General features: G+C 36.0%; 1 protein-coding gene across 1 annotated transcript in view; it reads left to right on the forward strand.

Moving 5' to 3' along the window:
- The window catches only part of ADGRV1 (adhesion G protein-coupled receptor V1), a 272,818-nt gene that overhangs the window by 96,954 nt on the left and 150,975 nt on the right, over positions 1-24,889 (forward strand). The window contains exons 60-82 of the mRNA XM_017812706.1: positions 1,982-2,237; positions 3,391-3,599; positions 4,281-4,454; positions 4,839-5,021; positions 5,738-5,917; positions 6,513-6,677; positions 7,804-7,921; positions 8,209-8,332; positions 9,499-9,637; positions 9,776-9,961; positions 10,253-10,485; positions 10,993-11,141; positions 11,254-11,455; positions 11,958-12,177; positions 13,263-13,502; positions 14,432-14,581; positions 15,299-15,772; positions 16,513-16,656; positions 17,879-18,050; positions 18,528-18,663; positions 20,284-21,131; positions 23,500-23,617; positions 24,483-24,654. Of these exons, the coding sequence (XP_017668195.1) occupies positions 1,982-2,237; positions 3,391-3,599; positions 4,281-4,454; positions 4,839-5,021; positions 5,738-5,917; positions 6,513-6,677; positions 7,804-7,921; positions 8,209-8,332; positions 9,499-9,637; positions 9,776-9,961; positions 10,253-10,485; positions 10,993-11,141; positions 11,254-11,455; positions 11,958-12,177; positions 13,263-13,502; positions 14,432-14,581; positions 15,299-15,772; positions 16,513-16,656; positions 17,879-18,050; positions 18,528-18,663; positions 20,284-21,131; positions 23,500-23,617; positions 24,483-24,654 (4,992 nt within the window). The remainder of the gene's footprint in view (positions 1-1,981; positions 2,238-3,390; positions 3,600-4,280; positions 4,455-4,838; positions 5,022-5,737; positions 5,918-6,512; positions 6,678-7,803; positions 7,922-8,208; positions 8,333-9,498; positions 9,638-9,775; positions 9,962-10,252; positions 10,486-10,992; positions 11,142-11,253; positions 11,456-11,957; positions 12,178-13,262; positions 13,503-14,431; positions 14,582-15,298; positions 15,773-16,512; positions 16,657-17,878; positions 18,051-18,527; positions 18,664-20,283; positions 21,132-23,499; positions 23,618-24,482; positions 24,655-24,889) is intronic.

Here is a 24,889-nt window from a genome sequence, read left to right on the forward strand (position 1 = left end):
AGGATAATACAACATGTTAGATTGCCCCACTTCTCTGTTAATTCCTTCTTTCAGGTCCTTTCCTCTGGTTCTGGCAATTTGCACTTCTGACTGGCACATAATACCTCAGCATCACTCCTGTACTTCTAGAAACTGATATTGCAGTGCTGTCCAGGCACTTGAAATACTTACCTGTAGTATCCTGTTCCCATCTTCCTTTCTTCCTGCAGTGATATCCAGCTACTATGTCAAATCACTTGCATAGATGGGAATCTGGGAGTGTTTGCCCTTTTTTCTGACCTTCTCAAAACAACGGAGACCTTAAGTGGCCGACGAGGATGTGACAAGTTCCAATTTCCTCTGTTTCTAAGACTTTTTAGATTTCTAACCATTAAACCCCAGCCTTTGCTGCCAGCCAAAGCTCTTGGTATGCCTTGGGACCAGGAGGAGCCAGGTTCTGTAAGGTAAAGCCTACCACCTGGTGGCTGTCTGTAGCAGACACAAAGCCCTAAAAAAATGTAGAGAAAAATCAGCGGAAGGGAAATGAGTGATGCCAAAACTGGAATATAGATATAGTTTAGATACATAAAGCATGTATCAATCATTTTGTCTGAAGAAAAAAAACCAAAGTAGAATAGACACTTCTTCAATTAGCAGTAATTTTGATAGATGTTATATGTTCATCCTTCATTTGACATATATATGTGGTGGGTTGACCTTCACTGGCTGACAGACTCCCACCTATTTCTCTCTTACTTCCCCATCTGAGCAGGATGGGGAGAAAAATAAGGCTTGAGATAAAGGCGGTTTAGTAAGAAAAACAAAAGCCATTGTCTACCTGGACTTCTCCAAGGTTTTCAGTACAGTTTCCCACAGCCTCCTCCTAAAGAAACTGATGTATTATTCTGTACCCGGGAGGTGGTGGTGGTAAATAGCTCCTTTTCAGACTGACAGCTTTTAGATTGACAACTGTCACAAGTGTGGACCCTCAGAGATGAATACTGAGCCCAACTATATTTAGTATCTTCATAAGTGATCTGGGTAAAGTTTGCTGATGAAGTTTGCTAATGATACCAAACTGAGTAAGGAAGTGGACACTTTGGAAGGGAGAGCCACCCTGCAGGAAGACCTGGGTAGGCTGGAAGATTCACCAGACATGAGTGTAAGGTCACTCTGGAAAACATAATCCAGGAGTGCAGCACCCACTGGGATCTACCTGGCTGGGGAGCAGCTCTGGGAAAAGGGATCTGGAGGTCCTGTTGGTCATTAATAACCTCAATATGAGTGAACACTGTGGAAATCCACCAGATTGTTTCTGGGTTGCATCAAGAAGGCTATCCCCAGCAGAGATAAAGAAGTCATTATCCCATTCTTGTCCAGTTACACCTGGAATACTGTGTTCAGTTTTGGTACCCGCTGTGGAAAATAGATATGGACGGGCTGGAAAGGGTCCAGAGTTGGCCACAAATATGGTCAAAGGACTGAGAAGCCTGTCATATGAGGAAAGGCTGAGAGAACTGTTCAGCCATGAGAAAAGAAGGCTGAGGAGAGACCTTATCATCATGTTCCAGTATTTAAAGTGTGGCTACAAAGGTGACTTCCTTTTTACAAGGTGTCACATGGAAAAGACAAGGGATACAAGTTACGTCTGGGGACATTCTGATTGGACATAAGAGGAAAACTTTTCACCATGAGAACAATCATCCATTGGAAGAATATCCCCAGGGAAGTTGTGGATTTGCCAACATTGACACTTTCAAGATTGAACTGGACAGGGTGCTAGGCCATCTTGTCTAGACTGTGCTACTGCCGAGAAAGGTTGGACCAGATGATCCTTGAGGTCCCTTCCAAACTTGTATTCTACGTTTCTATAAGATGTTTCTATATGTGTGGGTGTATTTATGTTTTAAAACTGATAGAGTTTTACAGAATAAAACAGTTGGTATAACAACATTGAGAAGAAGTTTGACTTTTTTTTTCCCCCCTCCCTCTAAAATTTTAGATTACATTTTCAGAAGGTCAGGCCCTGTCCACAATCACGATGACGATTCTTGCGGACAGTGTTGCAGAACTTTCAGAGACTGTGGAAATCACACTCACCCATGTTACCACTGTGGGTGTGGAAGATACCACAAAAGGAGCTGTTATTGATCCCAAGAGGGCAAGAGCTGTACTTACCATTTTACCCAGTGACTCTCCACACGGTGTGATTGAGTGGCATATGGAGTCTCTCTTTGTTAAAACCACAGAGCCAGAAGGTAAGGCTGTTTCTTGATTCTTAGGAAAGTATGTATGTTTTTTTCAAAGTCAGCATTGTTGAAGCTTTAACAGTGGTTATATATATATACAATACTTACATTATGTATCTCTTTCTCTAAATTTTTATACTAATATCCCTTAAAATATGTCACTGTGATGTTACATTACATACAATTTATGCTGTATTTCGCATTTCACATATCAACATTATCCAGCCATTGTTTAGGAGGTAAGTTGTTATTATCTTGACATCTTGTGTTGCAAATCACTGATGCATAAAATACTTCTGTTTTCATAAAAAGCTGAACTTGCCCATTTAATGGATTCATATATTATTTAAAATAATTTACATAGAAAGACTTTCCTCTTGAAGTGGCTCAAAAGGGAAAGTTCTTTGCTCTGTGGGATAAGAGAAGGAAGGAAGCAGATCAGGAGCGAATTTGATTGCAATGAAAAAGTGAAGTGGTGTTTTCTACTCACCAGATGCACGTTTAATTGCGTTGTGTTAGTTTTCCTTCGGCAGTTGGCCAGAGGAGAACTGCCACGATGCTCAGGCTCCTGCCCTCCCTCCAGGCTCAGGGAGCGAAGCAGCTGATGCTCTGGCATTATCTGCAGCCCCTCTGCAGCTGCCTGGTGGGCTATTTGTACTTCAACAGCCCAGCTGAACTTTCCTGACACTTCATTATTCTGTCCATATTAACAAATTACATATATGAAAAATACAATTTCCGTCAGAGCATATTGTTGCAGGTAAAACCTCCTTACCGATTCTATTTCAAGTGTTGCCCCTTTTTTAGCAGCTGAAAGTATTGTGAAGCTGAAAGTATGTTGGTTTCTTACATGCACAGACATTATAAACATTAACACTTTGAAGTTAGGATTCAAGGAATGTTCTTAACTTTCATGGTTTTTTTCAATCTTTAAATGTTATATTTTCTAATGAATGGTATACAGATGATAACTGGGAAAAAACATCTGGATAATACAAGTAACAAAAACTGGTTCAAAGTACAAAGTATATGAATACTTTTTATCTCTTTCTGTTTCTCCAGTCACAAATGCAGCACTTTTGACCAGACGATGTGTTTCATGATTTATTGGAATTTCTGCTAAAACAATCATGTCTTGATTTTTTTCCCCTCCTTGTTATAGGGCAAGTGAATTCAACTACTCTTACTCTACAAATTGTTCGAGAACAAGGATTTATTGGAGAGCTTGCAGTTCATTTGAGGACTGCACCAAACCTCGAATTCCCCCTCTCCAACCGAGCAACAGAGAATGAGGATTATATACTGGAAAAGAAAACAGTCATTATGGCTGAGAATGCAACAACAACTTCTGTCACAGTCACTATTTTGCCTGTAAGTAACCTCATTAATAGCCTTAGCTATTAATGTCCTTTAAGGAAAGGGAAAAGGTACTCATTTTATACTAGAAGTATATTCTTGCAACCACCTCTTTCAAAACAACTTGAGTGTTCATCACTGAGTATGAATGAATGAATGAATCAAATTCTTTGTTTTGTTATAGTCCCAAAATGAACTTATAAAAATGACAAAGGAAAAGTTTATAAATGTCTTAGGTGCTTTTTCGTTTGCCAACTTGTTGCAGATTTTACAGGGGATTTATTTTACTTTATATGCTTCTTAACAGATTTGTTCTGTAGTTCAGAAAATGTTATTTTTTTCACGAAAAATAGATATATTCTTTAAATATATCTAAAATGGAGGTGTTGCTTTTCCATTTCCAACTTAGTTTCTGAGATCTAGGCAACTTTCTTCTAGTTAGCAGAAACAAGTGACAGCCAGCACTGCTTTCCACTGTTCTTGCAGATCTGTAGTCTGACTGTGAGCTTCAGTTTCTAAAACTCAGCAAAAGTAGTCTTCTTCACCTTTCATGTAGTATGAAGCAAGGAGTTGATTATATGCTCCCAAATGCTGAAAATTTTTGAACAGTAAGCGACCTACAAGAGTCACCTTCCTGCATGTATTATAACTTAGTGTGTTTTACTAAAAAAGTGACATTTAATAATATTTTTTCAGGACAATATTCCAGAATTGCAGGAAGCATTTATAATCAATATTACTGATGTGCAACTGGTCACTTCTTCATCTGGAAGTCAGCCAAGTGTGAAGAGGCTTGGGTTAGAAATAGCTGAAATAACAATTGAGGAAAATGATGATGCCAGAGGAGTATTTAATTTTAATGTTACAAAGGTAAGTAAGTCTGAATGAAAAATATTTAAAGTAGCATTTCAGCAAGAGAGTGTGTTTCTTCAGTCCAGTTCTGACAGTGTTCTGATAGGCTTTGTGACACTAAATTGTTCTGGATAAAATGGCCAGATACTGGACAAATTATTCCTTCTTAAGGAATCACATGTGATATACAAAATTTATTAGGGAGCTGGCAGTGTTAAAACTAGTGTCATAGAAAGGGACCTCCAGAGGTCAACTAATCCAGACTTGGTCTAAGCAAGGTCAATGCTAAATCTAGACCTTTTACAAGTATTTATGTATTTCTTTTTTTTTAATTGTTTTTAACTGCAAGTCAATGTAGAAAAAAAAGTTTCCTGAGACAGCAGTTTATTTTTGAATTTACAGGATATCACTGGAGCTGTTGCTGGTTATGAGGTACCACCACCACAGAATGTACTGAAACTTCCAGTTGTTCGACATGCTGGGAGGTTTGGGTCAGTAACTCTGTACTGGGAAGCTATTAATTCAACTGCCAGCTTTGAAGACTTCACACCATCATTTGGCAACCTTACATTTGCAGAGGGGCAGGTATGCACTTGCTGAGAGTTTAGCTGTCTCTGGGTTACCAGCTTAAGAGTTTCAGCTGTTTTCTTCTAGCAGAGTTTGCATCTTTTAATTGAAAACATTTTATTTATGGCCTTGTGTGTATGAATGGTCCTGCCCACTTCAGTTCTTTAACATGGAAAACACAATATTCGTAAGCATTGACCAAGTAGGCTTGTATGCCTTTGGTACTTCCAGAAATGAGGACAACCCTGTTACACTGGAATTTGTAGCATAATCCATCTTCTCTATAAATTCTCAGAATAAGCCTGTATGTTTTCTTAGCTGTGTTCTACATATAGTTTTAAATTTCATGATGCACCTGAGAATATTTAACGTAAATGAGAGATTTTGGTTTCGAGTGAATATAACTGATCTTTGACAAATAGGAAGATATACCTAGTGAGCAGAATTTTGACTGAAGTATAATATGTTCAACCTGCACTTTCTACTAAGTACCAAAGCAGAGCAGTCTACTGGTTTTAACATACAAGATTTACAATGATGGACTTAAAAACTACCCTTGAAATTATATTTTCTTATTATGAACATAGGAGTACAAGAAGAAAAATGAACAACTGAAAAATGTCTGTTTATCTATTACTCGGTACAATTTACCTATTTTAAATTTCAATATTTTTCAAACAATTCACAGAATATTATAAATGAAACTTTGTTGCTTTTTTCTAACATTTCTGCAGGCTACAGGAGAAATAGAAATCACAATAATAGATGACAGTGAAGTTGAATTCCTTGAGATTTTCAGGATTGCCCTGGTGAGGGTAACAGGTGGTGCAAGACTTGGGAATGACACCCTGGTAACTGTTGCTATTCCACCAAATGATTCCCCTGTTGGAGTATTTGGGTTTGAAGAAAAGAATGTGAGTTTGATTTGGATTGCAGTCCTTTCTGCTAAAGCTACATAGCTGATTTTTGTAAGCCTTCATTGCAGTTGAAGACATGACTTCATTGAAAGGATACTTGTGCTTGTCTTCATCTGGCTGTCTGGTAATAATATGCTAATAACAGTGAAAGTGCTGCTGCATAAATACAGATTTCTGCATGATTGAATCAATTTAATTCAGTATAATAACAATTCAGGACATCCCAGCTATGATTTTTTGTGGTCTGTTGAATATTAAAATGGTTTTATAATAATCTGCATTAGTGAAAGTAAAGTTTGGAAAGAAATCACAAAACATACTTCATCTTAGTTCTTCGTTTTGCTGGTGCTGTGCTTGCTGGTGACTCATTGTCTGTAATTGTTTTGAATCATAAGGCATACAGAAATAACGTGAGTGACTAATCTTTGCTAGCAGAATTCAACACGTTCCTTACGTCTGTTATCTTCCTGTTCATTTTCACTTTTCTCGTTGTTTTGGATTGTCTGATAAAGCTTTTTGTTGTTTATCTAAATTTGGTATCAATGCCTTTTGATACAGCCTTTCCCACACTCTCCTTCTCTTTCTCCCTCAGGTAACAGTGAAGGAACCTCAGACACCTGATGACTCTGCTGGAGTTGTTTTGGTCACTGTAAGTCGGAGTCAGGGAGGACAAGGAGCAGTTAAAGTATTATGGATTCTTGAGGAAGCAGCCAGATATGATCTGACTCCTTTAAATGGTACCCTTCATTTCAATGAGGTATTTCTGATATTGCTATAAACTATTTAGTATTAGATTTATAAATATTTTGTTCTACTTGTGTGTGTTTGCATGGTTGTTGTTAGATGTTTATAGAAGTAGGGGGTTACTAAGTATTATACTCTAGAAAGAGGTCAGTTTGAACTGGTGGAGTTAGCAGTATTCAGTGTTTTTTCAAGCAGTAAAGGAAAGCTGACACACTCTTTAAGGCACCATAATGTAATCATCACGAAGGTAGGCTCTTCAAATCTCAATTTTTTTTACAAATAAGAAAGAGGAATCAAAGTGTACTGAATGTGAATAATGATTAAAGAAACATTTATTAGATTACAGTGTCAGGCAATTGAAAAAGAAAATTTATGTTGAAAGAGTGAGAAGGATAAATGAATGCTCAAAATCTGCAGATTAAAAAAAACCAAAAAACCACTTCAGTAACTTTCAAACTGAACAGTGTTATTTGATTTATATTTCATAACATGTTAAAACTCTGAGGTAGGAATCAAATATTGGATACTGATACTATCTTATTATTTATCTTTTATTGTCTACTCAAGATATTTAAGGAAGAGAAGTGTTTTAACAAAGCGTAGTCTGTTCACTCTGAACAAAGCTGTTCTGCATTAAATAGGCATTCTGGTTGTTTTACATTTAATCAGCTGGAAAATAGATTTTTTTTTAAGACCATCAGTATTTGGTAAAGTTTTGCTATCATTCATAGCATGGGAACTAGACAGAAATTTGCTGTGACCTAATTAATCCTAATAATGTGTTAATCCTTAGAATGTGCATGTACTATTGAATATGCACTTTCTGATGGAAAAGATTTTGTATATAAAGTTTCCTCTCAGTTGAAACTCAATACCTTCAAAGTAATTTCATTCTTTATTGAGTTGAAAATAGCCAGGGTATTTCTAGGGTGGCACATAATGTTTGAGAGACAATTTTTACTACTTATTAATCTATGAGAAAACATTTCAGCCAGATCAAAAATTTAGTATTTACAAAATTTTAAAGAATATGTCAAACATCCTTAACACTTGATATGTTAAACATATATATATAATGCTATACTTAGTTTAGTTTCATTTAATGTATACACATATCTTCTGGTCGTTACATGATGCAGACTGAATCCCAGAAGCTGATTGTTTTGCATGCAATACAAGATGGTCTCCTGGAGGGGAATGAAACATTTACCATTCAACTTGTCTCTACTGGTGATGCAGAGATATCTCCTGTAAATGGTAAAGAATTAATTCAGTATCTTCTATTTGGAGATATTCCATATGAGAACTCTTCTAAGTCTGTTCATATTATTTTAGTCTGCAGTACTTAAGTGTTTTGTGTACAGCTATTTGGTAGCAATTTTGAAAGTCTTTTTCCCTAAGTTGTTTCCTTGTCTGAAGAAATCAAAGAGAATTCTATGGGCCCTCTGTGAAGCTGAGTCTTAACCACTCATGTCAGAAAATTTACAAAAGTTAGCTCATTGGATAGTTGTCATTTACCATAAGAAGCTTTGTTCTTTTCATAGGTTTTGCAACTATTATTATTTTGGGAGATGAAGGAGCTTCTGGAATGGTCGGGATAGCCTATTCATCCAAGGATGTTCTGATTGGAGAACCTTCAGGAAATTATAATGGAACTGCTCTTATTAGGTGGGTACATCTCTCATTTTTCCAAAGGAAGGACAACAACTCAAATTCAAAAGCTATGAGACTCCATATTTGGCAAGAATTTATCAAGTGCTGCATTTCACCATCACTTCTATAATCAGAACTATTTTTAAAATTAGATGGTTGGTTTTAAAGAAGGGCAGAATATACTATGTATGTGTCTTTTCAGTATTACTGGGAAGTTCCAAATATTCCTCTCAAATTATTTATAACATAGTTTTCTTCTAGCAGAATTTGCATCTTTAACATTGATGCGTTAAAGGAAAGAGGATCGTAATGAAAGCAAAGTGGCAAGGGAATCAGTGACATTTCAAGGTGTTTTGTGTTTTGTGCTTTCCAGAATTCAATTTGGAATTTGTGCTTGAACAGAATTTCAGTACATTGCTGGGTTGTCTAGAATAAACAATATGAGAACTTGGGTTTTGGTGGAAATAAGAAGCAATTGTTTAATTCAGTTAACTGAAAACAAGGAGAAGAAATTAAGACGTTCTCATACCTTCTAAGACCATTAGAAAAAAGGATTATGACACTTTCCATTGGCGAAACAGCAAATATACACAACAGAACAGCTTCTTGTGCTGCTACAAGAAGCCCAAAAGACAAAATGAGGCCTTGTGCTGCAGGTGGTTGTAGATCATGTGGGAGATCATATTATGTGCAGACAAATCTTTACCATGACTTAGTTCCTCAAGTCAGATGTTATGTGTAGGGTTTTAGACAAGTAGCAGACAAAACATTTCTCAGATCTCACAGCAGTATTCTAGTGTCCTTCTGCCTTATAAACCAAATTGCCTCTGGGCATTACCCTAAAGCCCAATTTCTCTTCTGCTTTGCATATCTTTTCTCTGGAAAAGCAGAATGGAACCTAGAGAAATCAATTTTGAGATTCCATCTTTGGCTATATATGCAAAGAAACTAGAAGGATTTCTTGGTGAAAATACAGCTCAAGATGTTACCCAAACTTCAGAAGTGTTACTGCCTGAAGAGGGAATTCTAATGATCTTAATAGTGATCAAGTATATTAAAACTTAAGCTTCACAGTGCTAATAACATTACTTTCATGCACAACATTATGATTTACTCTGTCTAGATTGGATATTAAATACTAAAGGTAAAAATAAAATCTGTGTCTATGTTCTTACCTGCAGCCTCATACGTGGCCCAGGGATTTTTGGGGAGATTGTAATATATTGGAATATAACACCTCCTCATCACACAGAATTTACTGAGGTATCGGGGACCTTGACCATGCGAGATAGGCAGTCTGCAGCAGTTGTTCTAATACAGGTATACGAGAGATGTTACACCAGTAGCTATTTCAAGTACTTACTTTTGTTTCCTTAGAATCTTAGTTAGAAATTAGTTATATCTTTATCTCTGGAAATGGTTTGAAGCCTTTTAGCTTTTGTTGGTGCTTCTCCCCAGGTTGTAGATGACAACCGTCCTGAGGAGAAGCATTACTACCAGTTTCAACTAACCAGAATCAGTGGTGGAGGACTCATAAATGAATCTAGCAGCACAGCAAATATTACCATGGCTGCCAGTGATTATCCATATGGAGAGTTTGCATTTTCCCGGGAACTGTTGCTAACAATGGAAGAAGAAAAATGGGTATTAGATTAAAATTCCTTCTTATGTAAAATTACTGATGGATATCAGTATTGTTGCTAGAATTATGCTCAACTTTAGAAAGAAAATAAATTGTCTCCAGAATTATTGTCTGCAGCTTTTGGAATACTCTGAGAAAGAAGGCTTTCTGCTAAGGTTCATGTACTGTGTACTTAATAAATCAAATTGTTGTTACGTGTTACCATTGAAAAGGTCCCTTTAGAACGGCCTGCTAAAGGCAACTGTAACAGAAAACAAAGCCATTTTTTAAAGAAAATGTCCTCTTTCCCTCAGGTTAACATCACTGTTGTGCGTTCCAGGGGATCCTATGGCAAAGTACGTCTTTGGTTTCAGATAATAAATGGGACTGCAGAGGAGGGAATGGATTTCACTCCCACAGTAAGGGAATTGGTGTTTGAACCACAGGAGGAGAGTAAAATGATTTTGATTGAAATTCATGATGATGATTTTCCTGAAGGTCCTGAAGATTTTTCAGTGATGATTACAGAAGTGGAACTCCAAGGAAGGTAAAGATAAAATTCTCAGTTGATTGGTTACAAGCAGAAGAACTATCTTTGGATTCTGATCTGCCTACATAAAGTCATTACTGTATTTCTTCTGTTTTACTGTAAAATTCTGTAAGAATGCTATTGTTGTAATCATAATAGAAATTGGATATATGGTTAACCCAATTATTTTAACATTAGTATAAAGATATTGCTTATTAAGATTTATTAAAGTTTGAAGTCCATACATTACAAACAAGTTCTCAAGTTGCAAGAAATTAGAATAAAATGAGAAAGAACAAATAAAAGAGGGAAATAAGAAGCAATTGTTTAATCATTTCTGTGATTAAACTACTATTTTTGCATACAAAATAATATGAAAAAATGTGACAAAATGTCTTCAGCAATAACTGTCAGACAATGAAAGTATTTGCAGTGGTTGACAAATTGTCATGTACACACCTTAATACTTTCACAGGAATTTTTAAGTGTATTTTTATATAATTTTCTTTTTTATGTCCTTGCAAGTGGATTTGATTTTACTGTAAAAGAAAATGGTCTACAGGTGGATCAGCCTCCAATAATAGGAAATATCTCCACAGTACGGATCACTATTGCAAAAAGCGATAATGCCGAAGGCATCATAGAATTTGATCCACAGTATATCCTTCTAGAAGGTAAGTTTGGCTCAAGTTTTCACTGTGGTTTTGAAGATAAGGCTATGGCCTTATCTTTTGATAAGTTACTTAATTTTGAAATTAAGTAACTTTTTCTCAATTATTTTTGCAGTGGAAGAGGATGCTGGATTAATCATGATTCCTGTGGTGAGAAAGCATGGAACTTACGGCATTGTCACAGCTGATTTTCTTTCTCAAAGTATTTCTGCACTTCCTGATGGTGTTGACTATATCATCCATAATAATTCTGTAATTTTTTATCATGGACAGAACCAGTCTTTTATTTATATCTCTATTATAAATGATGAAGAAAGGTAATGAAATTTTCATACATTTATTCAACAGTTTACTTCTGATAAATCCCTTTTTAGCGTATGCAATATGTCTATACGTAGAGCTGTGTGCGAGCTGAATTGAAAAACAAATTTCTTCAAAGATAAAAAATCACCTAAGTTCAAAGGGGAAAAAAAGAAGCTGTTATAGTGTCATACTTTCTGTCAAATATTATGCAATCAAATACAGTTTTTAATTAGATTATTAGAAATTTTGGATGTCAACGGTACTGCTGTGAAGAATAAAATATTTTTCTATATTGTTGTTTAACTTAACACTAATAGAAATTAGAACATTGTTTCTTTTTTTTAATATCACCATTCTATACAAATGGGAGAAACCTTCTACATTATGTCTACAGAGATGATTTCTGTATTCCTTTAAACAGATGCAATTGGGTGCATGTTGTATTAATAAGTACAGTTTTAATTATTTTTTTTTTCACTCGGATGTCTCAGAATCTCTTTTTCTTTTTCCATGTAGTGAATTTGCAGAGCAATTTGAAATCCAGCTGACAGGAGCCACTGGTGGGGCAGTCCTGGGGCTTCACCTGGTAAGCCAGGTCACCATTGTGAAAAGTGACTCCCCCCAGGGCGTGGTCCGATTTCTCAACCAAAGCCGAATTAATCTTCCCAACCCTGATGCACCCACAACAGTGTCCCTGGTGTTGGAAAGGACTGGAAGGTTGTTGGGGGAGACTCAGGTGGGCCCTGGCTGTCAAAGTCTGAACGTTTTCTGGTCAAAAAGCTCTTGTGTTTTCCTTCAAGAGCTTCCTTGGTGATTGATTTCTAATAGGATAATTACAGCTTTTTATTAAACATGAATTGAATATCATTGTAACATAACAAAATGTTGTTACCCTTCTAAACTCCTCTTTCATCTCCTGCTTTCCTTTATTATGGTCTTCTTGTTTACATTGTTTTGAACTAGCTCTCAATCCCATCAAAAATATGGTTAACTACATGCACTACCACTAATTTAATTTAATTCAGGAAATTGCTTACTATAAATTTTCTAGATTATTTTTTTACTTTATACAGACCACTGACGAAGTGAAAGTATAAATATGAGACAAGACAGGCCTTTCACATTCTGGGCAAATGACTGGAAAATATGCATTAAAAGCCATGAGCTCCTCTTCTCCTCATAAAAAAATTACATTGGTCTTCTCTGACTTTTTCTAGAAGTCATTGGAGAAAAGTATAAAACAATTAAATTATCAAAATAATAATTGCAAAGGGCTGAATATGACCTTCTCAAAAGCAGTCTAATTTATGGAAAATTTTGGAAATGTTATCACTTTTAATCAGGCTGAAGAAATATAGATTATAACTTGCAGGATTAAAAACTTTTATGGCAGAAAATATTTGTCATTTTCAATCTTGATATCACACTTCACAGGGAATTGTTTTGGAGTGCTCATGTGGGAAGTTCTGCCAAATCAATCACAAAAGGGAGGAAAATTGAAACTGGCCTGTGTGATTCCTGTTACATGCTGAAGAAATCTTAGTTTCTTTTCTATTACTCATATCAGGAATTTAATAAACTGGCCTTGTAACTAACGCTTCAAAATTTCCATTTTTAAATTGTTGTGTTTATTTTTCCAAAGGCTTATATATTTTGACCCGTAGAATTAATTTGACTATTTTGTGTTCTGTATTAACAGCAAAGATATAAACATAGCTGATTGGCTGATATAAGTACTTGTGGTATTCTGCCATTTCTCCCCTTGGGGGGTGCTATTATAATATATCACTCCTCTGAATCTGAAACTGATGTCTTCCACAGATTAATTGGGACATCTTGGGACCCAATTCAGAAGAGGTTTTGTCTCCCCTGAATAGTGACATTGGTGACCCTGTGAATGGATCATTCTATTTTGAAGAAGGAGAGGGAGGTCAAAGAACTATTAATCTACAAATCCATCCTCATGAAGAAATTGAAGTTCAGGAGACCTTCATTATTAGACTGAGCCTTATGAAAGGTGAAACAGAAATAGATTCTAAGGCAAGCAGCATTACACTAATAGTAAGTCATTATTGCTCTTCTTTCCTCAGAGGTTTCTTTTGATATTTTTATTTATCTCACAAAGCGTTTAAAAATTAACCACAGTGATTACATGGTTTGTCATTTGGCTTTTTTGTCCTTTGTACTAATGTGGTGTATTGCTACATCTTCACTTCTGAGAAAAAGGGCAAAGGATCTATCTATCAGTACAAATTGGTATAAAAGCCCTGACCTGGTCTCTTATTTGAGGTTTAACGTGCTTCTGTTTGGAGGAAGTGTGGATTGTGCCCTCATTTCTACATGTCAGTTTGTGTGTTATCCCTCTTGACATCTTCTTGAGAGGAAAGGAGAAAATCTGACTTTTCACAGTGCAAGACAAATACAAAGATTTGTGAGAGAAGGCAGAGAGAGTTGTCAAAAACAAATTGCTGCTCTAGGGATACTACAATTAAGGAAATATTTATAAGGGTGCTTTAAGAAGCCCTAAAAAAAAATCTTTCCTAGAAATTGCATTTTTATTTTAATATCTGATCTGTAAGGGAATTGGCTCCTATTTCCACAAACCCCTCAGTAAGTCAGGTCACCTGAAATTCATGTTACAGCTAGTAATTCGCACAGATGGATGTGAATAAGCTCTCTCCTGTAGGGCTGAGTTTACAAACTCATAGTGTTAGAAGAGGTTCTATACACTAGCTCAAGGTGCCTGAGCATTTCCTGCTTTAATATCAGAATATTGAGATATGAGATTTGAAATAAAACTTTATTCTTTACTTCTTTAGACAGAGAGACTGAAAACTGAATAGGGGACATTCGAAACTTTCTCTGCTGTCTCTTTGAACTAACAGATGTCTGCCCTTGTATCATCTAGGAATAAAAATATGAACAGTTTGAACAAGAGTACAACTCACACTACATTTCTAATTTTTGTATGCTTGTTTACTTATTTGCAGATAGAGAAGTTTGGTGATCCCAATGGAGTTGTGCAGTTTGCTCCTGAATCATTAATTGAGAATAACTATACAGAACCCACAGGAGATGAAGGGCCACAAAATATCACACTGTTTGTCAAACGAATTCTAGGCACTGTGGGAGACATAACGGTATTCTCACTCTTTTACTAATAAACAGTATTATCTGAAATCATCCTCAGTATCAGTGTGTGGAAAAATTTCTGTTGCTTGTTTCTCAAATTAATTTTAGAAAGGTTGCCTGTTAGAGTGAATTTAGCAAGGGCTTTGCTTTTGATGGCAGAAAAGGAGACCATACTTTCATAGTGAGCTTTCTTTGACATCATCACAATTTACATTTTTTAGCCAAAATCAAACTTTTTTGAACCATCATTCACGTGTTTTTTACCTGAAGTTTTTTAGAAATCAGTGTTTTAACAGGAACTCATTTAAATGAAAAATAAATTAACCAATTAATAGATGCATCTGCTGTGTTTAATAAGAGTTCTTCATCCCTTTCTGATAGGAGGAATCTTGGAAACAGGAAAAACAGCAAGGATATTTTAGTGTAAAAATAGAAATAATTTTTTTAAAATGTTCAGAGATTCTGTATAGTTTTATATAAATCTTCTGAAGGTAGAGAGAGGAAATCTTAATAGTACTGTTAGTGGAATAGCACACCGTTTGTAAGATAATATTTTTGCTTCTTTTTGTGCCTAAACCAATTTTTATTTTTATACCTAAACCAAATTGTATTAAATAGCAGTCAGTTCCAAATCCTGTCTATGCTGAATCGTGAATATGCAGCTTTCTAACTTTGCAAGTAATTTTGCTTCTTTTTGTTTTGTGCATTTTCCATGCTCATTTCAGGTTTACTGGGATATACACAGTGAATCTGACATCACGGGTGACTTTCTTAAGACGGAGGGCTCTATTGTCATTGCTGACCAGCAGAGTACAGCTGAGATAATTATCTGCCTGTTACCTGATGATATTCCTGAGCTGGATGAGAACTATGTGGTGCAGCTGATTTCAGTGGAAGGTGGAGCAGATATAGACCAAGAGAAAAGAATTTCAAAGATCACAGTATTTGCCAATGATGATCCTTACGGAGTGTTTGCCCTGTACTCTGATCAGCAGTCAGTACTGGTAGAGAAGAACCTGGATCGATATGTTCAAATTAATGTAACTCGGCATGCTGGGGCATTTGGAGAAGTGATGGTTGAGTACCATGTCATGTCTCATCATGAGGAAACACTAATTGAACCTGAAAATGAGGTGGGATTCCTCACAATAGAAGATGGTGCCAGCTTTGGAGTTAAAAGAGTGCCAATAAGCAACGAGGTGTGTTTTAGCTCCTGTGTTATCTACTGTTTTCATCTACTTTGTCATAATACAAATAAGGTACTAAACTCTCACTAACATCCACTATGAAGAAGTAGAAAAGACAGTTTGTGTTATGAATTTCCTATTTATTGAGTAGAATGGGCTTCACATAACACATTCTCTGATAATAATTGCAAAATCACTCTATGCATCTGTGTGCACACAAAGTGTGTACTTTGTGTTTCCTTACATCATTGCTTTGTGTTACTGTCAGTTCAATATCTTATTATTTACGTGTATGCAGATACTTTCTCAAGTTTCCCTTTCGGGTTGTAGATGGTGATCTGTCATTACCGACCCACAGAGCAGCAGATAAATGTACCTGCAGTTCTCTGTGTTTCCTAGTTGTTTGTTACTGTTATTACAGTCTTAGATCCACACTTACATATTCTTACATTCATCTTACTTATTTTTAATCCTAAGGCCCACTGTGTTAGATACAACTTATTAAAATGACAGTTTGCTCTACAAACTCGGACTTCAGCAAACTGCTGATGGATCACCTTCACCATATTGATGGTTTAACTGTATTTCTTTTAAGAAACATAATCAACAGAACACTTGAATACACTGGGTTTTGTATGCAAATAGAACAAAATCTGTAGATTGTTCTGTTACTTAATTATTTGACCTGGTGGCTAACATGTTTGTAGTGGAATTACACTTCTACCTTTTTAATTAAATTCTCTTTCTCAAAGGCATTTATTTTTCCGGGCTTGAATTTTACTCTGGAACTTACTAATGTAAGCCTGGTTAGGGGAAGTGCCAAGGATGTGCCTAAAATATTAGGAAAAGCAAAGTCTGCTATGCTGCTTATTCCTGAGGAAGCTGCCAATTCACAGGTCAGTAGTCTGTTTGCAGTGTAATGTTTTTACCACAGAGGAAAGGTACTCCTCATTGCAAAAGAGAGCTGCTATAAGAATTCAGTTGGCTCTGTGAAGTTTTCATCATGGCAACCGATATAATGACTAACAAGATTTTTCCAGTTAGTACTTGTACTGTTCATCTGATACGAATTCTTATAGAAATATCTTAATACAGTTGGAAAAAGTGTCTTCATCTATAGAACATATATAGTTTAAATAATATGGCTAATTTATACTTTTATTTACATGAAAGGGAAATTCTGAGACTTACAGGAAACTAAGTAATCAGAACAATGCCATTTCTTTAAGAATAGCAGCCCCAAAGTAGATAACAGCACATATGCAGTATTAAGTACAAAAAGAGATGGAGATTATGCTGGATTTTAGTGCAGATATCTCTAAATTTGCCTAATCACTGAATGATAATTTTTTCATTTTTCTGCTCTATATGAGAGTGAGAAAAGATAATTTGTCTATTCTGATATGGTATATGTACTACTGTTCCCTCTTTGTATGTCAGGTAAAGGCAATAGCATGCTGAGTTTTTAATGCATAAATTTTATTGAAGTTTTTATTTAATGGTTTTAATTATCTTGAAGCAATTTTCTGATTTTTAATTTGCAATGGAACTTAATTCAAATACTCTTTCTGTAAACACTGATTACAGAAAGACTATTATATACTATATGCTACTATGTATCCATTTATCATTGCTTTTATAATGCGCAGATTGTCCATTCAGTCCTATTTACTGCTCAGAGAAAAAGAAAAGTAGATCAGAGTAGCAAGATTAATTTTTTGAACAATATCATGTGGCAACAACTTACTTTTCACTGGATACACAATTAATAACTTATTTTACACCTTTATCTGTCAGCAGGGAGGGCAGCTTGTTTTGATTTTCTTCTAAACAAGAGGCACAAAATGCTGTATTCACTGGTTTTGGTACTGAAATGTCAGTCATACTTGTTCCTTTTCCCTACAATCTAATTCTCAGAAATCTAAAATGTATTGTTAAAAAGCATGATGGAATAATATATATGCATATACACACATGCATAGATGTATGTACATACATACAACTTTATGAATGCATCCTTATTGTAAAATGCCCATTTTACAAAATATAGTATGCTTTTACATATGCTAAGACCCATTTTTATTCAATTTTCTGACAAAATCTACTACGTTTCCACAGGTTGGCTTTAAATCTGTGATATTACGACTTACAAACATTGCATCAGGGACAGGCCATGCCATCATAACCAGAAAAGGAGTTTATGGCTCTGTAACAGTTAGCTGGATTTCAGGATACCCACCAGACCTAGTCACTGACTCTGCTCAGACAGGCAATATTACTCCTTCACTTGGTGAGTACCTGTCACAATAAGCTATGTACAGCTACAAGTACAACAGCTATGACAGTTGTATAAGTGATGATACCACGTTTTAGTTATTTGTACCTCTGTACCTGTTTCTTTCATTAATGAAGAGTCATTAGAATGAAATTGTGTGATCCAATTTTTATCTGTAAGTATTTTTCTTTTATGAGCTAATCTTCATAGATACAATGCTATGCCCCTGAAGGACAGCTTTATATAGAAAAGACCCTTATCATGAAGATTTCTTCACCCTCAGTGGAGTGGAATTGTGACTAAAGTCCCTATCTCCGTATATCCTCAGATAAAAAGAGAATTCCAGTTTAGTGAGTTGGTTAGAGCACGGTGCTAATAATACCAAGGCTGAGAGTTTGATTCCCCCTGTAGGCCATTCACTTAAGAGCTGGACTTAATCATCCTTATGGGTCTCTTCCAACTCAGAATATTCTGTGATTCTTCTCCTTTCAGGTACTGTTATGTTTTCCTCCAGGGAGGAAAGTAAAGTGATTTCATTTCAGGCTATTCCAAGCCTAAATAAGTGTGAGTCATTTGCCATCACTTTAACAGCAGTGCACAGCAATGTGTCTGGTGGGGCTCGACTGAGGTAAGGATGTTACTTACACTTTCAAGTTGCAGAGATGCTGTAAGAATTATGACCTGTATATAGCCATATACCTCATACAAATCCGTATTAAATTATAGGTAGCTAGCAAATTTTAGTGCCTTGTTTGATAAATTTGTATGTCTTGTCTCAGGTGGAAACAAGTGTCAGTACTGCAGATCTGACCTGATTGGAACTGAGACTTTCCTTCAATTCCAGTCTGTTTCCTATCACTGGGATCCAAAGTGCCTAGAATGTTCTTAGAATGATGGAAACAGTTAGGAAAATGAAGAACTGAGATCAACAGTTAACCAGGAAGCTGAAGAACAAAATAAACTTTGACAATTTTCAGTGTCCCTAAAACTCCATATTTAGAAGATCTTAGATAGCAAACATTATTTAAAATAAATAAAATGAAACAAGAAATGCTGTAGAAATGCTTAACTTATATAAAACCTCGTTTTATTCTTAAAACCAAAAACATTACTTTCAGTGTAGTTTTTCATCTCAGTTATCTGTTCTTCAAACTATTTTCATTCTTCTTTACTCGTTGATAGCTAAAAGTGGTATGAAAAGAATGAACATAGAGTGACACTGTGTGAGAAGGCTATTGGTTTCACCATATTAGACTTACACTGGGAAATCTGAAGGAAGCAAGGAGCAAACAAGGTGGCTAAATTCCTCAAACTGACCCCTTCTCTTGGGCTTGTCCACCCTATGGACTGGTGTTCTCAGGGCTCATGTTCACTGTTTGAGTCAAATACCTTGAGTGTATAAGAATGACCTTTCCTAGAAAATGTAAGACTACATCCCACAGCAGATAGAGCTGACAATTACTTTGGAGATTTTTTGGCTTCTGTAGTGGTGGAGGGGTCTTGTTTGTTAGCCAAAGCCACTCACTGTAATTGTAGTGTCATTTGGTAGCCTCTGGCACTGAATAATGGGTCAGTTTTAGAGATAAATTTACGACCCAAGATTTAACAGAGTCTTAGTCTAATATTTTCTAATAAGAAGGGGATATATTTAATATGAACAAAGTAAAGCTAAAAATGATATTGATAACAAGGCTCAGATCTGGAAAAAAGTGTGATGAGTAATGTTGTGAAGGGGCAGTTAGTATTTCAGAGTTCCACTGTATATTTTAAAATAACTTCCCATCCTTCTCTAGCTTCCTGGCTAAAACTGTAGATCTGCTAGCATCTGACTACTCCTCAGTTTTCCCTCGGTACAGGAAGTTTGTTCAGTGTTTAAAACCGGTATTACTTGTAGTGGCTGTATTGTATTCGTGCATTGTGTCCACAACAGGAAAACGTACTTTCCTTTGCCTCTCCATTTTCCAGGAAGACCATATTTTATATATAATTTACTCAGTATCCTGTACTGACTTAGGATGTGTTGAGTCCATGGAGGGCTTTTCAATTCAATCACTGCAAAAGCATTTTTCAGGGACCCTCTTTGTCTTGCTTTATATAGTTGCTATTTCTTTCCTCTGCCGTTACACATTTTCTAATCCACTTTCTTACAGCCGTCATTGATTTGCACACTGAAAATTATTATGCTTGACTGTTTTACTTTTTGTTATTCATATTTCCTCTCTCAACCTTGGTATCTTTTGTATTTCAGGTCAGGATTTACGATAGCTGAAATTGAGCCAATGGGGATCTTCCAGTTTGATCTTAACTCAAGATCTGTTTCAGTTGAAGAAGATGTACAGACGGTCACTCTACATGTACAAAGATTGTTTGGGTTTCGAAGTAATCTCACTAAATTGACATATGAGACCATTCCGGGAAGTGCCAAACCACAGGAGGACTTTATACCCATCTACAATGGAGAGCTTATGTTTTTACATTTTCAGACAAGTGCTGTGATAGAATTATCAATAATTGATGACACTGTGTCTGAAATAGAGGAATTTTTTTTTGTAAATTTGACTTCTGTGGAAATTCTGGATGTTCAACCTGTGAACCTTGCCTGGAGTCCACGTTTAAATCCAGCTTTCAGTGTTGCAACAGTTAATATCCTGGCTAATGATATTCTTCATGGAATACTAAGTCTGGGGCCAGAATTTATTTATGTTGAAGAAGATGCAAACAACAGTATGTCCAACACAGCAGTGCTTCAAATCAGAAGGACCAAGGAATTTACTGGTGATATTAAAATAACTGTAAAAACCTTTGGGGGAGTGAGTGCACAGAGTGGTATAGATTTATATCCTTTTGGAAATGTTCATGGAAAATCAAACTTCACATGGGCAATGGAAGGAGAAGATTTTGAAGAACAGACAGTCTCTCTGACTTTGCTAGATGGAGAAAGAGAAAGCATGGTATCCATAAAAATTTTTGATGATGATGAGCCTGAAGGCCAGGAATTATTTTATGTTTTCCTCTCAAATCCTGAATATGGGGCTCAGATTGTGGAAGGGAAGGATGAACATGGATTTGCTGCTTTTTCAACAGTAATTATTGCAGGTAAAATCATTTCCCCCAGAAAACAAGTAAACATATTTGAATTAAATTACAGTAAATTATTCTGGTAGCAATTTTGATGTAAAGATTGTGATTCTACGTGGTAATAAGCAGGGTACTCTGTTCCCAAATCTTAGGTTTTCCAGATCAGAGGAAGCATCTAGTCCACTAAACACTTTGTACATCCCTTAGTAATGTAGCTCAAAATACATTTTTAGATGGTGCTTATCTCTCTTCTTTTCCTATTTTACTTCATGATAGGAGATGGCTGAGCAGAAAGCGTTTGCCTTGCAGCTGTAGAAGCATTTGCAGGCTCATTTTTCTTTGCCATTTTCCTTGTGCCAACCCTTCCCCTGGTACCTGAAGTTCCTATCTCAAAAGATCCATGACTTCCAAATTCAAAGAACAATTGGGATACTTTATGATACAGATCTGTGGCTATGAGAAGTGTCACCAATTAATTTTGATCTGAATATGAAAGTGTCCAACAGGAACCTGTTGCAGAGGTGCTGGGCTTCCATTGTTCATTCTCATTTCTCAAGTATACATTCAGGAATGCTTTAAGCTTTTTTTAACTTTTTTTTTCCTTTTCCTAACTTGATCTAGAACATACGATTTTGTGAATGAAAATGTCATGAAGCATTTGAATACAGGAAGACTTAGTTCCTAAGATTACCATAAAACCATAAGATTACCTGAAACAGGAAAGACATAAAAATTCAGTGATCTGTTATTTAAATAATGCGTTTGACAGCAGTCCTTGATGGGAGACAATGAACATAAGTTAAAATGAGATTTTGCCTGGGTATAAGGAAACATTTTTTTGTCTGTAAACATAGAAGTTTACAGAGAGGCAGTGGCACAGGTTGCTCGGAGAGGTTGCACAGTCTCTTTCCACCCCTGGAATATTTCAAGCCCCAGCAACACAAAGTCCTGAGCCATCTGGTGTGTTTCAGAGCTGATTCAGCTTTCAGAAGGGTATTGGAACTAGAAGGCCCTTTTAACTAGAATTGTGCTGGCATTTTGTCAGATGTATTTCATATACTTTGTATTTTTAAGTTTTCTTTTGCTTTTGCGATGTATAGAGTTTCTACAAAGTATAAGAAAACAGTTTCTGCTTTTTTTTGTTGATACTGTGCAGTTCATATATGCAGTGGTGTCATCCTCTCCTTCTGGGGATGGAAGAAAGGAATAGGCCTGCAAGGCATCAAGGAAGTTTTTCTTTCAGTCACTATGCTACTGTGAGAAAGTGACGTCAGAGCTCCAGTTTCTCTTAGCTTTTAGATATCTATCAAGCTTACCAACTGAATATAAACCAATCTTAACTGCAATATAGCTTAAGATATAGAAACAAGTTGGGAATTGGAACAAGCATGTACCTGCATTTAACTGTATAGATAAATACCACAGGTTAAATGTTTGTGCATGCACATAACCAAACACACAGTTTCTGTTCATCTTACATATATTGACATTTAGTAATCACTGGCATGGAACCAAATAGCCTTTTCAATTGCAGAGTAAAGCCATCACTACCTGCAAGGAGAAATCCTTTAGAAGCAAGATTTAATGGGGCAATGCAAAGACATTAGTTTCCTCTCATTAACACTGTTTGTTTTTTCTTCCACTACTGTTTTGCTGAAGTTATTTACATCTTCCCCTGAGAAAAAATTAGGGTTTTACAGCTCCCTAGTTCCACACACTGAATTAAAGATGCAAGAGAAAAGCTGATGTAATAATCTGGGGAAATGAATGGGTTCAACAACGTTCTGGGTAGGATGAATAAGAAAGCTTGAATTTTGTCTTCGGAAGCCCATCTTTGTCCCAATATCTACTGTTATAATGCTGTCCATCTAGGCATACATTGGGGTCCACTTCTGTTCAGAAAGAACATTGTAAGTGTTATTATAAATATAAAATAATATGACTAAAGTGATGTTTTATAAGGGCATTATAAGCAAGGCTTTGTCAAAAGCTGTTCTGGACTACTGTAACACCTAGTCTCTTGAAGCCAAGGGACACAGAATTCAATCAGTTTGTTGAATGTTCCTGAAAATACAGGTTTATCTGCAAAAATAGTGCCAGGACTCTCATAAGGAATTTACTTTCAAAAACACTTATTCTGCTGATTAAAATAAAATTTGGAAATGCCAGCATTTGAAGTTCTAAATAATTATGGAGCGTAAATTAAGAGTAGAAATATTAAAAGAAATTTTCTTGAGGTGTCCCCAAATAGTACTTCAAATAGTACTTTTCAGCATGCTTTTGATACCTTATTGTTTGGAGGTTTTTAGCAATTATCCGTAAAATTATAATTTACTCTCAGCTTAACTATCTTGCTTATTAGTTTCGTGGACTGTTTCCTACATAGGAAGTGATCTCCAGAATGGCATTTTGGGATTCATTCCAGAAGTACAAAGTGGTTTGGTACTTGATGAAGACTCAGACAACAGAGAGGTGCTGCTGACTGTCGCACGACAACCGAACAGGTGCAGGCAACAGCTGATTCCAGTGCTCTCCCACACTCTGTAATGGGCTGTGTTGAATCACAGAAGCTACTGTTAGTGGAAGAGGTTTTCATCACAGAGGTTTAAAATAAGTCTTTACTTTTCAGCTCTTTTAATAACTTTCCAGAATTTGGCAAAGGGACATTTAAGTTGTGAATGTAATTAGAGCTGTCCCAGTGTTGGTGTACGGCAGAACAGGGAAGAAACCCAAATGCTTTCCAACTTATACTGTAGGACAGCAAGTGTGAAGGTTTTGCTTAAGGTGAAGTATTTGCACTGCTAAAGGTGTAACTCTAGTTCTGTTAAGTAGCTGTGAATACTATAAGGAGGAATTACGAAGTTACATGCCAGTATGCTTATGTCTTCATTCACAGAGATAGTATGAGCTTTTTTTCTAATTAATATATATATGTAGTATGCTTATGTGGACTTTAAACAAATATGTTCAAGTACTCTAAGTTCCTTAGAGTTATAGGAAAGACAAATTCTGCCTGGCTTTCCAGGCAGATGGTTATTATAATATTAAGGAAAGTACTTGGGAACATCCCTGTCTTCCAAGCACCAGTTTCTTATTCAGATAATCACATATTGTCTGAAACAAAAATTGAGGAGAATCTGAGTGCCCATAATTGCTTTATTTTATCCCTCTGTTACTTTTTTAAAAATCTGAATAGATTTTAGAGGAAGGAATGTAAATGAAAAAGAGCTATTTTTTCATTGTAAAGCAGTTTATTCCCTAATGATAAGTTTTGAACAGTAACATAAAATGTATGTTACCTCTGTGTTTTATGTTTCTTAAAGTAGTGCTCTCCTTCAGTACATGTATACTCCTCTCTTTTGTTTATAGGGCTTTTGAAGATGTGGAGGTCTTCTGGCGTGTGACCTTTAATAAAACAGTTGTTGTCCTTCTGAAGGATGGCATGAACTTGGAGAATGAACTTGTATCTGTGCTGGGAGCCACGACCTGCATGGCAGGTCAGACAATGTGCAACATCTCCATTGAAATAAAGCCTGATGAGGTAAGTAATTATTGCTTATTTATGTACAGCACTATGATATTGAATTGCAATTTATCAAGATGAAAAGACTCCTCTGATCCAGAGAAACTGATGTTTAGTTTGAAGATAATAACTTGACATCTGCTTAGTTTCTCTGCAACATGTTTATTTGTAGGCTTGTACTGCCTCTGTTGTGACTGGTAAAAATTTGGGAAGGAGATGAGTGTTTAGTTTAAAGACTAAATTACAGATCTCA

Source organism: Lepidothrix coronata, unplaced genomic scaffold, assembly GCF_001604755.1.
Source record: "Lepidothrix coronata isolate B3197 unplaced genomic scaffold, Lepidothrix_coronata-1.0 Scaffold37, whole genome shotgun sequence".
Taxonomy (NCBI): Eukaryota; Metazoa; Chordata; class Aves; order Passeriformes; family Pipridae; genus Lepidothrix; species Lepidothrix coronata.